The 13,523-nt window shown below is 36.8% G+C and overlaps 2 protein-coding genes across 4 annotated transcripts; both read right to left on the bottom strand.

Annotated features, from left to right (window-relative positions):
- Positions 1–6,017: 6,017 nt before the first annotated feature.
- On the bottom strand, positions 6,018–7,761 carry LOC107770456 (VAN3-binding protein). 2 transcript variants are annotated; one of them, XM_016589762.2, is made up of 6 exons: positions 7,623–7,761; positions 7,439–7,531; positions 6,920–7,301; positions 6,719–6,844; positions 6,504–6,605; positions 6,018–6,368 (listed from the first exon to the last, which is right to left on the bottom strand). In XM_016589762.2, exons 1-6 carry the CDS (start codon positions 7,653–7,655, stop codon positions 6,211–6,213), a joined length of 894 nt encoding a protein of 297 aa, XP_016445248.1. In that variant the 5' UTR covers positions 7,656–7,761; the 3' UTR covers positions 6,018–6,210. The 2 variants fall into 2 exon arrangements, with proteins under 2 accessions (XP_016445248.1, XP_016445250.1); XM_016589764.2 differs by having other exon boundaries at positions 6,719–6,826.
- On the bottom strand, positions 7,675–13,021 carry LOC107770461 (uncharacterized). Of its 2 annotated transcripts, none has more exons than XM_075242343.1 (4): positions 12,697–13,020; positions 12,579–12,614; positions 12,332–12,502; positions 7,675–7,813 (listed from the first exon to the last, which is right to left on the bottom strand). In XM_075242343.1, exons 1-4 carry the CDS (start codon positions 12,931–12,933, stop codon positions 7,793–7,795), a joined length of 465 nt encoding a protein of 154 aa, XP_075098444.1. In that variant the 5' UTR covers positions 12,934–13,020; the 3' UTR covers positions 7,675–7,792. The 2 variants fall into 2 exon arrangements, with proteins under 2 accessions (XP_075098444.1, XP_016445254.2); XM_016589768.2 differs by lacking the exon at positions 7,675–7,813 and adding an exon at positions 11,093–11,457 and having other exon boundaries at positions 12,697–13,021.
- Between the last annotated feature and the right edge of the window lie 502 nt (positions 13,022–13,523).

Below are 13,523 nucleotides of genomic sequence, written 5' to 3'. Positions count from 1 at the left end.
AATTAGACAAAAATGTGTTCATGTCTACAATACCAATTCATTTCCAATTATTTCATCATTTTTAAAGTCTCAAATGGACAAGTAATACATCCACAACATAACATAGTTTGTCTTTTCTCAGCACCAATACACAATCCACATTATGTCTACGGAGCCTCTATAGATAAAGAAGAGTATAATGATAATGCCGGCAACAAGGCCCCGGCTATACCTCAACTGAATATACAAAGTACAAAAGATTTATGACCCCGGAATGAAGTAGGGCTCACCAAGTCAGCTGGGAAGAAGGTGCACTGCTATCACTGATCAATATCTCCTGCTGTGGCCACATGCATCCATTTAAAGATGCAGCGCCCCCAGCAAAAGGGACGTTAGTACCGTCGAATAGCACTAGTATGTATAACTAAACACCCTCTCAATAGAATGACAAATAATACAAATAAGATTATCATAATATCAATGAAAGACTTAATCAACATCAAACCTCAATTTAGGATCAAGACAATGTTCAAATTAATTTCCATATCTCACATTGGGAGATTTTTAGTATCGATATACCATTGTCCACAATACTATTATTCACAATACCATTATTCACAAAACCAATACCACCATACTCTCAGCACGGAGTCTGATCACGACCCGATCAGCTAGGCCATCTCATTAGAGGCATCAACCACAATTTCTCTCAATATCAATACCACCGTCTTTAACACAGAGTCTGATCATGACCCGATCGGCTAGGCTATCCATTAGGGACATCAACCACAATTATCATTTCAATTACAATTTCCAGCACAATCACCACCATGTGTGCGGCAGTGTCCGATCACGACCCGATCGGCTAGGCCGTCTTATTTGAGACATCAACCTTTTTATATCAATCATCACATTTCATAATACTTTCACATCTTTTCATTTCATTGGCACTAGTGGCCATAATTATAAGATCATTCTTGGCACGCTGGCCATATTCAGTATTTCATGCTCACATTATCAATTTCAAATATCATCCTCATCATCAACAATAAACATAATTCAAATCAAAGTGTGTAGTACACATGTGAGCAATTTAAAGTCTAATGCACATAGAGATATTTCACAAAATTTGGCATAATAGCCTTCATTTGAACTTGACTTAAAGTCGAAACATTATTAATGCACAGTCCATATTTTAGCACATCCTCAATTGGTAACATAACATGAATAGAGCATTTGGGATGCTTTTTGAATATATATCTTTCAACCCAATCTTACTCGGAATAGCCAATTTGATAATGAATCACTCGGGACTTACATAATTTACATGAATAACGTGGGATTCAATTCTAAGAGAAGAGTTTAGCCAACATACCTCACTTAAGCTTCCTTACACTCTAAAACGTTCCGGAATTCTTAGCAACTTCAATCTATTTTAGAAATATAACAAATTGAATCAAAATTAGGAAGATGATCATGGTTCTTTGCAAACTTTATCGGGCTTTACACTTAAGTACTTCAAAATTTTTCGGGGTGTTTCATTAATCTTCTTTGAAAACCTAGAAGAGTGCTTAAGGATATATTTGTGGGTGTTCTTTGGTCGTGTTATGTGGAAAAATGAAGATAAAGACAACCTAAGACCTATATATCAACTTTTGAAAAGTCAAAAAGGTGCTAGCTTGGCACCCTAGCATTAGCCCATTTTTCGATGCTTTTATATTTTTATCCGAATGCCGTATGACTAAACGGTTAAAAGCATTAGAAACTACATTCCAAGACCTTCAATTTGGTATACAATATGTCCCAAAAAGACCTCATATAACACATGAAATAGAGTGCTCAAAAAGCTTCAGTGACACACTTACTTGTCACCTATGCAGTCTCTGCAGTCTCGCGAAACTGCAAATATCTCTCTACTCTGATATCGTATCGATAAACGGTTTATTGCGTTAGAAACTAGACTCGTAGATATTAAATTTTCTATGTGTATAATCCCATAATTCCAAGTTTGTTGGGAGAAGAGCTCTGCTATATTTGACCCAATGTTCAGCACATTTATGAATGTAACTTATGATGACCTTTGCCAACTTTTGTTCCACAACTGGCTTGACTTCAAAACGTAACACACGACTATCATAAGGCTAAAATAACTCATAACATAACCTCCTTATCACGTTAAGAACCCTAGTCTCACCCCAAAGTGCATGTTATAATATTCCAAAATTATCAACTTTAGACGAAACTTATTTTTCGTTTAGCTTTTAAGCTTTCCAACCCTCTTGATACTTGTTATCCATGATCTTAAAGATTTGTAACCTCCACGGTAACATGATTAACTTACTTTATAGACTTTTCAAAGATAATTTTATTTCTGAGCTTACATCAATTGACTTATGACGTACTCTTACGTACGAAAACATGGGGTATAACACAAAGGTCGAAGATAGAGTCCGTTACATAGGTACTAAATGGTATGTCTTTGTATTCCTCACAGCCTCTGCAATTAAAGATATCTTTGAAAGAGCTTGAATAGAGTACTGCACATGCTATCAATGACTTGCTACCTTGTTTTGTTTGGCTCTCAATGGACATTGTTAGCATTAGTAAATTGAACACACTTATAACCTGCTCGGGATGCATAGGACATTTCATATTGAGTAACACATGATTTATCAGATTATTGGCGTAAGTGTGGATGTTGTCTAAAGTAGCATCAAGACCATTAGATTCGCCCTTTGATGGCCTGCCTGGTGTAGTCACCATAACAATAATTTCAGTGTCATTCGGAGCAGCCATTGCACAGTAAACAGTGACCTCAAGTGCATCACTATTCTTAAGCATCCCGAAATCAAGAATTTTCTTTGCTTCACCTCCCGCATCGGCTGGCTGAAAAACCAAAAGTGTAGTACCCTATAATTCATCATATTGTTCCTGAAGAATCGTCGCAGCACCAAAAAGCATAACAACATGGGTGTCGTGTCCACAAGCATGCCTAAATGAGAATCTCCTAATATCTGGTATGATGTACAAAAAAGACTTTGAAATGTATCACTACTTTCAACACCCGATTGAACTCGACCTACACAGTCACGATCATATAATCATGCAACTAAACACCTACTTCATTATGCATTTCCCTCAAATAGTTTATGGGCATCTGATGTAAATAAATGACTAATATGATGATATGTGCAACTTGAATCATTCGTAAATCCATGTCCAGTGTCGACACAATTGCAAGAATTCCACAAGGTTGAAGTTATGAACTTATCAAGCTCTAAGTCGCCTGAAGCAGCGTAAAATACACAATACTTTATGACACTAAGGGATGTGGTAAGTAAATTAGAATTAGGATAAAATGGAAACACTAATTTGAATTGAGCAGGTGGTAATTGATGCTAAGCGAAGATAAGTTTAGCGTGATTATGTCCACTTAAGTAATCAAATATGCCTCTGTGAAAACGTTGGGCGGGACTGCAAGCAGAAGGCACAATTGGCAGCACTAGTGGATTATCAAATATGACGTGGTTATTGTAATCACTCTTGACTACGCAAACTATTTGAAACATTTCGTCAACCACCTGGGTTTCAAGCTTGGCTGAATGATTCTTCACTGAATCATTTTTTATGTCAATCTTCCTATCGGGTATTTCAGCCAACACCTTGCAGGCATAGCTTTTTGAACTTTCCACCTCGCCAATTTTGGTTTCCACCATCTCAATGAGTACTTCAAAATTATCCGCAGGGTTGGAGCGTCCATTATCTAAATCAGAACCAATCTCTGTTGCTGATATCTCCTTTTGTTCACACTTATTTTCCAAAGACACAACCATATTCCGATGTACAGAAGCTTCGGGGATCGTCGTGGAAGAGGCAGACAACTTGTTCTCAATGTTGCTGAGAATTCTCAGCATACGATTGTTATTGTCCATCATCGCCATCATCAGTCCTTGGATGGCGTCGGGGTGATAATTTATAATAGTAAAAGAGTAGAGAGCCATGGAGTCCAAATCAATGAAAGCACCAATGTAATAAACTTCTCAAACAACACACTTACAAATAGGAATTGTGAATTGATCTTTCATTAACGGAAACTCAGTACATAGAATTAGAGAATAAGAAGATAGATATTAACATAACAAGGATAGTATCAGAAAGAAAGTAGGGGGAGAGATAGAGCCACAGAGAGAAATAGACGTGGGAGAGAGAGGAAGTTATCTACAATATTCAGTCTACCTACATAATGCTCGTACTCTGCTATTTAACTAATGAGCAAATATCATTTATAGCCACTCGGGCCAAACCTATAATATCCGGTAGCCCAAAATTACAATACACATTTTATAGCCCAAAAATAATTTTAGTGGCTAGCCCAAAAGTACTAGTTTCTGCTTCTTTCTCAGTTTCTCTGCTTACAATCTGTTGAAAACCCCTCATTTTTAACTGTAGCATTTTATATATTTGGTCTAATCTTTACTTTGGTTTTAACGTAAATCCATACTATATAATCATATGGTTGTTTTTCTGGAATTTTTAGTCATGCAGCATTGCGAAATGATATTGGATAGATTTCAGATTTCGTCCTCTGCATGCGCGTTTTATTGATTTTTATTTGGACTTTTTTTTTACTTCTTTTGTTTTTTACGTTGGATTATGAAATCAATAATGGAACAGTTTTGATCTAATTACAAGAGATTTACCAATTAATGCAATAAGCATAATATAACGATTTAACAGAGCAAGAGCAACTCCAAACCAAACTGAAGGAACAAATCAATTCATTTGTTATTAGTACGTATTTCCAGGAATTCAAGGGCTGTTGATTTTGTTTTAAAAGTGGAAAAGGAAAATCATTGGCTAAAGAGAGGGGCAACCACCCATTGAATAAAAATCCCAAGCTCTCTGTTATAGCCTCATTTTTTTCTAGGCTAACTTTCTTTGCTAGGGAAATCTTTTGGTTTTCACCAAATAAATTTTCATTTCCACATGTATGTCATTAGTTGATTTTGATAGGAATCATAATTTCAGGCCCACCATTAGTATATATTTTCGTGGATATTTATGTATTTTTTTCGGTGAAAATAAATTTGAATCTTGGTATATTAGAAAATATATACAAAATAAATTGTCACTATATAAAAATTATACAAAATAGATTGTCACTATACAGTTTATATACAGTAGACTGTCATTATACAAAACATATACAAAAATAAACTGTCATTATACAAAAAATATACTAAATAGAATGTCACTATACAAAATAGACTATCACTATCCAAAAATATACTAAGTAGACTATCATTATACAATTTATATACAATAGACTGTCACTATACAAAATATATACAAAATAGACTGTCACTATACAAAATATATACTAAATAGACTGTCACTATACAAAATATATACTAAATAGACTGTTACTATACAAAAAATATACAAAATAGACTGTCGCTATACAAAATAGATTGTCAATATACAAAAAATATACAAAACAAGTTATCACTATACAAAAAATATACAAAATAGATATTTCGGGCTATTAGATGCAATAAGTTTGGGCCGAAGGGCCATTTCGTGTCAGTGAAAAAAAATATGGGCTATTAAAATTTTGAGGAACTATAGAGGGTAGTTTTCTCTTGACTAATTCCCTCAACGAGGGACCCAAACGTAGACTAATAGCCTTTGGGGAGGTCTTGTTAGTTCTCTTGCTTTTCCAGACTGGCCCAATACTTGCATTCTCAGCTGGCCCAACATCTATCTCAAGCCCAGCTTCATTTTCTTTCATAACATTGCATATCAAGCATTTCATGGTTAATCCCACAATTAAAATTGTCTTTTGGAATAGGAGTCAGAGGCTTACGTGAAGTTTGATTAAATGATATAAGCCTGACTTGAGATCTCATATTCCAAGTGTCATATAAGCCTGATCTGATATTCACGTTTATGGGTTTTGGTCCATTTCATTGCTCATAGAAACATTGCCCAGGGAAAAACGAAAGATGCTTTCTACTGGATATTTGTCAAACATTTGTGACTTTGAACTCTTTCTCTACTTCAGTGCATTTATTCCTTTTTTCAACTGCGGGTTTGTGTAAAACTTGTGTTTTACATAATTACACTGTGGGACGGGAAGTTGCAACATCTACTTTTGATGTATGAGGTTGAGCATGATTTCAAGAATGTTATTAGACTTGTCAAATGCTTTGTACAACATTGACCTCTTTCTCAAGAGGATGTTAAGACACTGGAAATGGTAGATATCCAGATGCTTAATTGCATTTCATCTTTGAAGAGAAGCTTGATGATGCCATTGTTCGTCTTCAAGCTAACAAAGTACTGGTCTTGAGCCTCAAAACACTCTCTTATTATGTTGATAAGCTTGTCTGCATAAGGGTAATTTGTTAGTCTTAGGAGCTTCTTTACTTTTATTAGGAGGATACTGTCCAAATATAGGTGTGAGAACCATCATGTTTTGAAGCAACAATGAAGCAATGAAAGAAACGAAATAGATAGTTTACATTCTTTTGAAGTTGTTAAAGCTCCAAAGTACTTCCTTTTGAGGCTCAGTATGAGCTGGTTTTGCTTCTGGTGTAGGGTCACCCATTTGTCCTCTTTATGTCCTGTCGTGTTATAACAATAACTCAAAAGTATCATATTTAGGCAGGTAGGAAATGGAGTGAAAAAACATCTCCTGATTCTATGTTTTGAAGGTTTCAGGAAATACGATTCTTACCTGAGAGCATTATTATCCGTATTCGGGCGCCTGCAGTGAGCATCTCTGGGATCCTAGGAGAGGGATCATCCAAGGCTCTTGATTTAAGAATTGCAGCTCCTCGTAAACCTGGTAACAAGCAATGATCTGTTCATTGATAATTGCTAAGAAAATTAGATATAGGGTGTTATCAGTTGTAAGCAATACTGTAGAAAGCATTACATGTGGCTGTTGTTGCTGTCACTGCGATCATATCCATAGGAGTTTGGATGGCCAGGCCAGAATTGACTGCAGATGCAACCTGAGCTCTTCCTGCTCCCAGAGATTCAGCTGCCTCGGCACATACTGTTGTCATCAGAGCTGCAGCAGAAGCAACTACACTAGCCATATTGTGGCTCCAATTCATTTGCTGTGAGTCTAGAATTCCGGAGCTGCTATTGCTGGCAAAGCCAGAAATTGCTGAAGCAAGCTGTGTGAGAGAAAGTAGAGCATGTAATTTTGCAGTTTGTAACCGGAGTTTCTCTTTCTTCTCTTGATGTGATGATCTAAAGAAGCAAAATGGAGATTTGCTTTTTAGCCATCCCTTCATGTGATGCAAGTCCAACTATGATAGGAAAAGAATGAGGTCACCATTAGAAATGGAGCTGAATATCAATAACAAGAATAGAGGTTAACTATAGACTCGACATTTATCAACTGTAAACATTCTGTAAGCATGTGTAGAGAGTTCCAATTGATCACCTTAATGTAGTGTTTGTTGGTTATAGCTCTGTAGCTTGAGCTCTCCAGCATTTCTGCATCATAATCCTCTGTGTCTTTCAACAAGAGATTATTCTGCAGAAGCAGACCATTATGCATTGGAATATAGCAATGTATATAAACTAGAGTGTTATCATTAACTTGTTATAGAATTTTTGTATCTTACAGTAGAAGATGGGCTCCAAGAACTGCATTGCATTGGAAAGGCTGCTAGCTATCTCTGATGATTGATGATTGTAACAAGTGAAATCATTTCACACTGCTGGTGAAACTCACATTGTAGTCCAGCCAACTCTGCTGACCCATGAGTGGATGTTTTCAGTTTTCACCAATTAATTAGCTATCAAAGCTTTTTACCTATGTGCAGGAGTGCAGCAAAAAATAAGTGAGTGGCCACTTCCAGTTGTACTACTTACTAAGACATTAATTTTGAAGACTTTAATTTCTACACGAATGAAAAGGAAAGGCTATGCATGACATATAATGTGTGAAATGATTTAAACACTATAACAAAGATCAGATCTTAATTACTTTTGCAAGTGGCCGATGAAACTTACCGCAAGGGGAAGGTGCCTGTATGGTTTCTGAGTGACACTCGTTGATATATATAGAAAAAGAAAAACATCATATGGAATTTGGATATGATGAACAATATATTCCTTCATAGATTTCCATATGGCCACTTGCCTAAGAAAGGTTAAGTTCATTTTTTTATGTACCATCCTGAAATGTACTCTAGTTTTTGAAGTTGTTCAAGGCAAAAAGTTTGATATCTTGGAAGGGTGCTTAGCACGTGGCTGAAGGTTATTTATTGGACAACCCCAGATTATAGATAACTGGAACTGAACCACTTGTGTCCACTAACAAATGACTGAGCGTTCGTATTTCTTCTTAATAGAAAAGTATGGTAATGGAAGCATATTAGTAGCGTAAATAAATAAATAAAAATCTTACCCTTTCATTTAGTACCTTAAATATTATCCACGACTATTGTCAAAAGTCACAATGGACTAAGGGGAAGAAAAAAAAGCATTCTCTGTATGGTGGGAGGAACTATACATTAACAGCCAAAGGTAAATACATGTAGGAGTAGGATACATTGCCTTAGCTCCTTATATAATGCATGATGGATTGTCAACTTATTCTTTGTAAGTACCCTGCAAAATATTGTATATATATATATAGACTATATAAATGCAAAATTTTCAAGCAGGCGGATTTCCCCTATAATTCTTTATTTAGAGGCAGAGACGGGAATGCCATTTCAGATGCCCTCTTGCTGTGCTCAATTCAACTTTTTCCATTACTTTTTTGGTGAGTTCAGCTAGGAGAGACAAAAGAGATGCTTTTTATCAATTAAATATCACCTCTCCCCTCCCACCATGCTCCTACGGTGCTCCTATGAATCAGCTTACCGAGGAATAGAAAGGAAGACGACTGCTTCCAAAATCAGGTCATCGACTAGCAGAAGCACAACTGGGGTCCTCGTGGTACAAGATAATCAAACAATCAATAATAACAGTAACATAAGCATGGGACTTTTTGGTAGCACCGGCGAACTAATTCTTTGCTTGCTTCTTTCGGACAGCTCAGTGGATAAGTGGCCGTAGTCGACACCTCTTTCTCTTATGGCTAGTAGGTAGTAGTTAGACCAACTATGCTATATGGAGCAGAGTGTTGGCCAGTCAAAGACTCTCATGTCTAGAAGATAAAAGTAGCTTAAATGAGGATGTTAAGGTGGATGTGTGGGCATACCAGGTTAGATAAGATTAGGAATATATGAAGTTATTCGTGATAAGGTTGGAGTGGCCCCAGTGGCGGAGCTACATTGAAGCAAGGGGTGTCAAGCGACATCCCTTCGCCGGAAAATTACACTATTTTGCTAGATAATTTTTTTTATTTTATGTATATTTACTATACGTTGAATTCCCTTGACTTTTCGATGTATCTAATTATTTAAATTTTGACACCCCTTGATGAAAATTCTGGATAAGGTGGGAGTGGCCCCTGTGGAGGATAAGATGCGGGAGACGAAGTTGAGATAGTTCGGGCATGTTAAGAGGAGAATCATAGAAGCCCCAGTTAGAAGGTGCGAGAGGTTAGTTGTGGTAGGTATCAGGAAGGGTAGAGGTAGGCCTAAGAAGTCTTGGGGAGACGTGATTAGGCGAGACATGGCGCAGCTGGAACTGACCGAGGACATGGCCCTAGATAGGAGGGTGTGGAGGTCGAAGATTAGGGTAGAAGGCTAGTAGGTAGTCGAGCGTTTCTCTTTGTCTTACTCAGTTCGCTAGCATTAGTGTTAGTATGATATGCTTTTATTCATAGATTGCTATTACCTAGAGTTTCACTGCTTTCTTGGCTTCGATCTTATTTTTATCTTGTTGTTATTCCTACTTGTTGCCATTACTTTTTTCATCCGTTCTCCAGCCGAGGTCTGTCGGAAACAACCTCTCTGCCCTTCCAAGGTAGGGGTAAGGTTGCGTACATCATACCCTCCCTAAACCCCACTTGTGGAAAATTACTAGGCTTGGTGTTGTTGTTTTCTCTTATGGCTAGTGTGCTATTTGAGATGGTTGAAAAGGGTGTAGTGATAGAAAGTTTAGAATCAATAATTCCTCGATCAGCCATTTTTCTTCTGTAGTCGTCTAGTATTCTTTTCATACTCAGATTGTTATTTCCTTTCATTCAATGGAACTACAATTTCCTTTTCTAAGGTGTGTTTTGAGGTACAGATAACCATGCCTTAATCAAGAAAAAGATTTGATTATGGATCGAAAGTAAGCATGGTTAGGATATAGGTACTTTGTTTGTCTCTGTATAGCAGTGTTGGACATCACATGGTATAGGCTTTGTCTGGTTAGCTTGCCTATGTATGATATCTGACATCTGCCATGGGATATATAACTCCTCTGCAAAACTTCAACTAGATATAAAGAACTTAAATCCTGTTAATACGTTTAGAAAACCCATTTGAATGAATGCACTTATTTATGTATTCTGAATACTGCCAGCAAATTCTACTAATGTAAATCTAATACAGAAGGAACTCTGAGACAAAGACTAGGTTGGGTCTTCAAGTTAGAATTTATTTACAAGGTTTACTTCAGAAAATTAACAAAGTAGGTAAAAGAAGGAAAGCAATTCCTGTAATGTAAATGAAACAATAGACATGAATATTGCAGGAAATTGTGTGGTTCAGTTAACCTTTCATTTTGGGCATTACTTTTTACAACAACAACAACCCAGTATAATCCCACTAGTGGAGTCTGGGGAGGGTAGTGTGTACGCAGACCTTACCCCTACCCTGGGTAGAGAGGCTGTTTCCGATAGACCCTCAGCTCTTTCCCTCCAAGAACTCCCCACCTTGTTCTTGGGGTGACTCGAACTCACAACCTCTTGGTTGGAAGTGAAAGGTGCTTACCACTAGAGCAACCCACTCTTGTCATCAACCTCTTGGGCATTACTTTTTACAAAGAAACTAAAATCTAATGCCATCAACCGGCCTTTAGCTAATACCTTGAAGATATGTTTCCAACTTTTCACAAGCAGGCACCGCAAAACATAAACAAATAAGAAAAGCTATTTGAGAGTACTTACCATTCTCGACGAGCAAAAATTAAAAGAGAAGTATAAAGAGCTAAAAGTGGAATGAGTATACTACTTTCTATATAGATAGAGATGATGAGGAAACAAGACGGTATAAACGAAAAAAGATAGCGTCAAAACTATCTCAATGATACAAGTAACCATTGACCGATGACAACGAAATATCCAGCTAAATTTAACTTTCCCCATCTTGAGAGGATGAGTAAACCAATAATGGTGAAACATGTCCCAGCAACTATACCCACTACTAAAGCAAAAGCATATACAAGAGTTGGAAAGTTGAAGTATTTTTGGATTCTTCTTAGTCCTTTGTCAATGGCAGGTGCCAAAGCAGCTGCTCCTGCTACCCTAAATGGCCTAGTCACATTATTTCCCGCCCACATCGCTATTATAATCTGCCATTATGAAGAGTGTGTTTTGAGCAAAGGAGAAATGAAAATGCACAAGTGGGAAATTGAAATAGCACACATCAAACTGGGAAGTAAGCTGCAAAACTTTCGAATTTGGTAAATCATAAATGGTAGGTCAATAGTAGCTGCTCAATGAAAAGACAATTTGGCATGCTACATCCTTTACTTGAAGTGGATACTTTACTATAAATGAGGATGCTAATTTATAAGCATTCATTCCGTATCCAAAATGTGAACAACACAAATTTGCTATTGCATTTCATGATGCTGTCATGAATCTTCCTTTTCTTTAGGTCAAAAATAAGGTCAGCCCCTTTAACCTTTGCACCAAAAAGGGTAGGAAATCATTTCTCCATTCCTTTAAGCAAAAACTAAGGCCATCTCTTCCTTTTATTAATTGGCCATTCCGTTTCTTCAGGCCAAAATTAAAGCTACCTTTTCCAAAGGTCATTCATACCATGCTTTTTAACATATATGAAAACCAGTGTCTCAGACCTAGTGGCCACAGGCCAATGTATCGGGTGCGGATGCATCCACTACTTTTAGCTCAAAACCTTTGCCAGAAAGATATAATGGCACATTCTACACCTACAACCCTCACCAACAAGGTCAAAGTTAAGGTAGCCAATCAGTAGCGAAGATAGAGTATTATGTACGAGTTCGGATGAACCTAATAGGTTTTACTTAGACCCTGTAAGTGTATTAGGAAATCCAATAAATATGTATAAATACTTAATTGCGAACTCATTAACTAAAACGAGTTATTGGTTCGGCCAAGATTTCCCGAACCAACAGGACTACTAAGATTTGCGGAACCTCATATAAGGTATACTAACATCAGTAGCTAAGCATTACTTACCCCCAAGAGGGCTTGGAGATTTGCAGTAGGATTATTCCCAGTACTCTTCTCATAGCCCAAGAATGCAAGCACAAAGAAGCTAGTGTATGTGACACCATCAAACAGACCATAAGCCAGAACAGCTGCAAGCCCCAGCTTCGCTAACTTTGCGCTCATCTCCGCTGAGTTTTCCTGATAAACAAACACCCAGTCAATTAACCAAATGCCAAAGTGATTTTCACCAAAATAGGAGATGGGTGTTCTTTACCTTCCATTTCTTCCAAAACCCTTTGCTTTCTTGGTTCTTATCACACAAAAAGAAAAAAATTATATCAGAATATAGAGGAAAAAGGGATGTCTGTGTGTGTGAGAGAGAGAGTAGTTACATTTGATTCTTTGTTTTCTTGGAAAAAGCTATCGTCTGCAGTAGATCCCTGAGTCGGGGATGAACATTTGATTGAGAAATGCGATAAAGGGAAAGTCTTGAAATTGCTCCTTTTTCCTTCAAGTTGTTGTAGTGATGGGAGGAAATAAGTGAAATGTGCAGTGCTGCGAGGAGAAAGCAAGAAGCGTTGGGAAGCAGCACCACCACTTGCCGTTCCTGGAAAGACACAAGACCACATCGCTTCGACCACACTTTGCTTAATCCCATGCTCTGGATTTCATAGGTGTACCCTTTTTTTAGCACCCATGTTTACATTAATTCATATCGGTTCAATTATGAAATGTGATAAAAGATTAATAAGCAAACATTGATTTGTTAATAAATTTTCTCCGCGATAAAAACGCTGCGTACCTAGTCCAAACTCCAAAAAGAATAATGTGGAGTATTTATGTTTGGTAACTTATTTCTTTTTGTTTTATATTATTAGAATCACAATAAATATTTTTTTCTTATCCCATATTTATACTAAATTAAATAATTTAATCTTAATATTTAAAAATTCTAGTGAGAATGCATAATACTTAACTATTACTAGTAAATAATAAATGAGTGTACGGAAAATATATTTTTTGCATTTACTAGTTTGGTATAAACTCAATTAGTCTTTTACTTAAAACCCATCATTCTTTTTCAGAATTTTCTCAACAACACTAGTACTTCGCAAGTTGCTGTTTAAATTACTCTTGTTACCATCTTTTTGCTTTCCATACGCTCGATTGGTAATTTGTCCTTGTAGTTTAGCGAGTCGAGCTAATTTTATGCAGGGAA

This window comes from Nicotiana tabacum, chromosome 21 (genome assembly GCF_000715075.1).
Source record: "Nicotiana tabacum cultivar K326 chromosome 21, ASM71507v2, whole genome shotgun sequence".
NCBI classification, from domain to species: Eukaryota; Viridiplantae; Streptophyta; class Magnoliopsida; order Solanales; family Solanaceae; genus Nicotiana; species Nicotiana tabacum.
The sequence above is the reverse complement of the archived record's forward strand: the minus strand, read 5'-3'. Positions and strand labels throughout refer to the sequence as shown.

What these genes read in the sequence shown, in the direction of transcription:
- LOC107770456 (XM_016589762.2), bottom strand. Translation starts at nt 7,655, where the DNA reads ATGCAATGCAGTTCTTGGAGCCCATCTTCTACT. An exon ending in CCAACAAACACTACATTAAG is followed by an intron (nt 7,302 to 7,438) that starts GTGATCAATTGG and finishes TTCCTATCATAG; the next exon opens with TTGGACTTGCATCACATGAA. An exon ending in ACGGATAATAATGCTCTCAG is followed by an intron (nt 6,606 to 6,718) that starts GTAAGAATCGTA and finishes ATAACACGACAG; the next exon opens with GACATAAAGAGGACAAATGG.
- LOC107770461 (XM_016589768.2), bottom strand. Translation starts at nt 12,933, where the DNA reads ATGTGGTCTTGTGTCTTTCCAGGAACGGCAAGTGGTGGTGCTGCTTCC. An exon ending in AAGAAAACAAAGAATCAAAT is followed by an intron (nt 12,615 to 12,696) that starts GTAACTACTCTC and finishes TTGTGTGATAAG; the next exon opens with AACCAAGAAAGCAAAGGGTT. An exon ending in GGTTTTGGAAGAAATGGAAG is followed by an intron (nt 12,503 to 12,578) that starts GTAAAGAACACC and finishes TTTGTTTATCAG; the next exon opens with GAAAACTCAGCGGAGATGAG.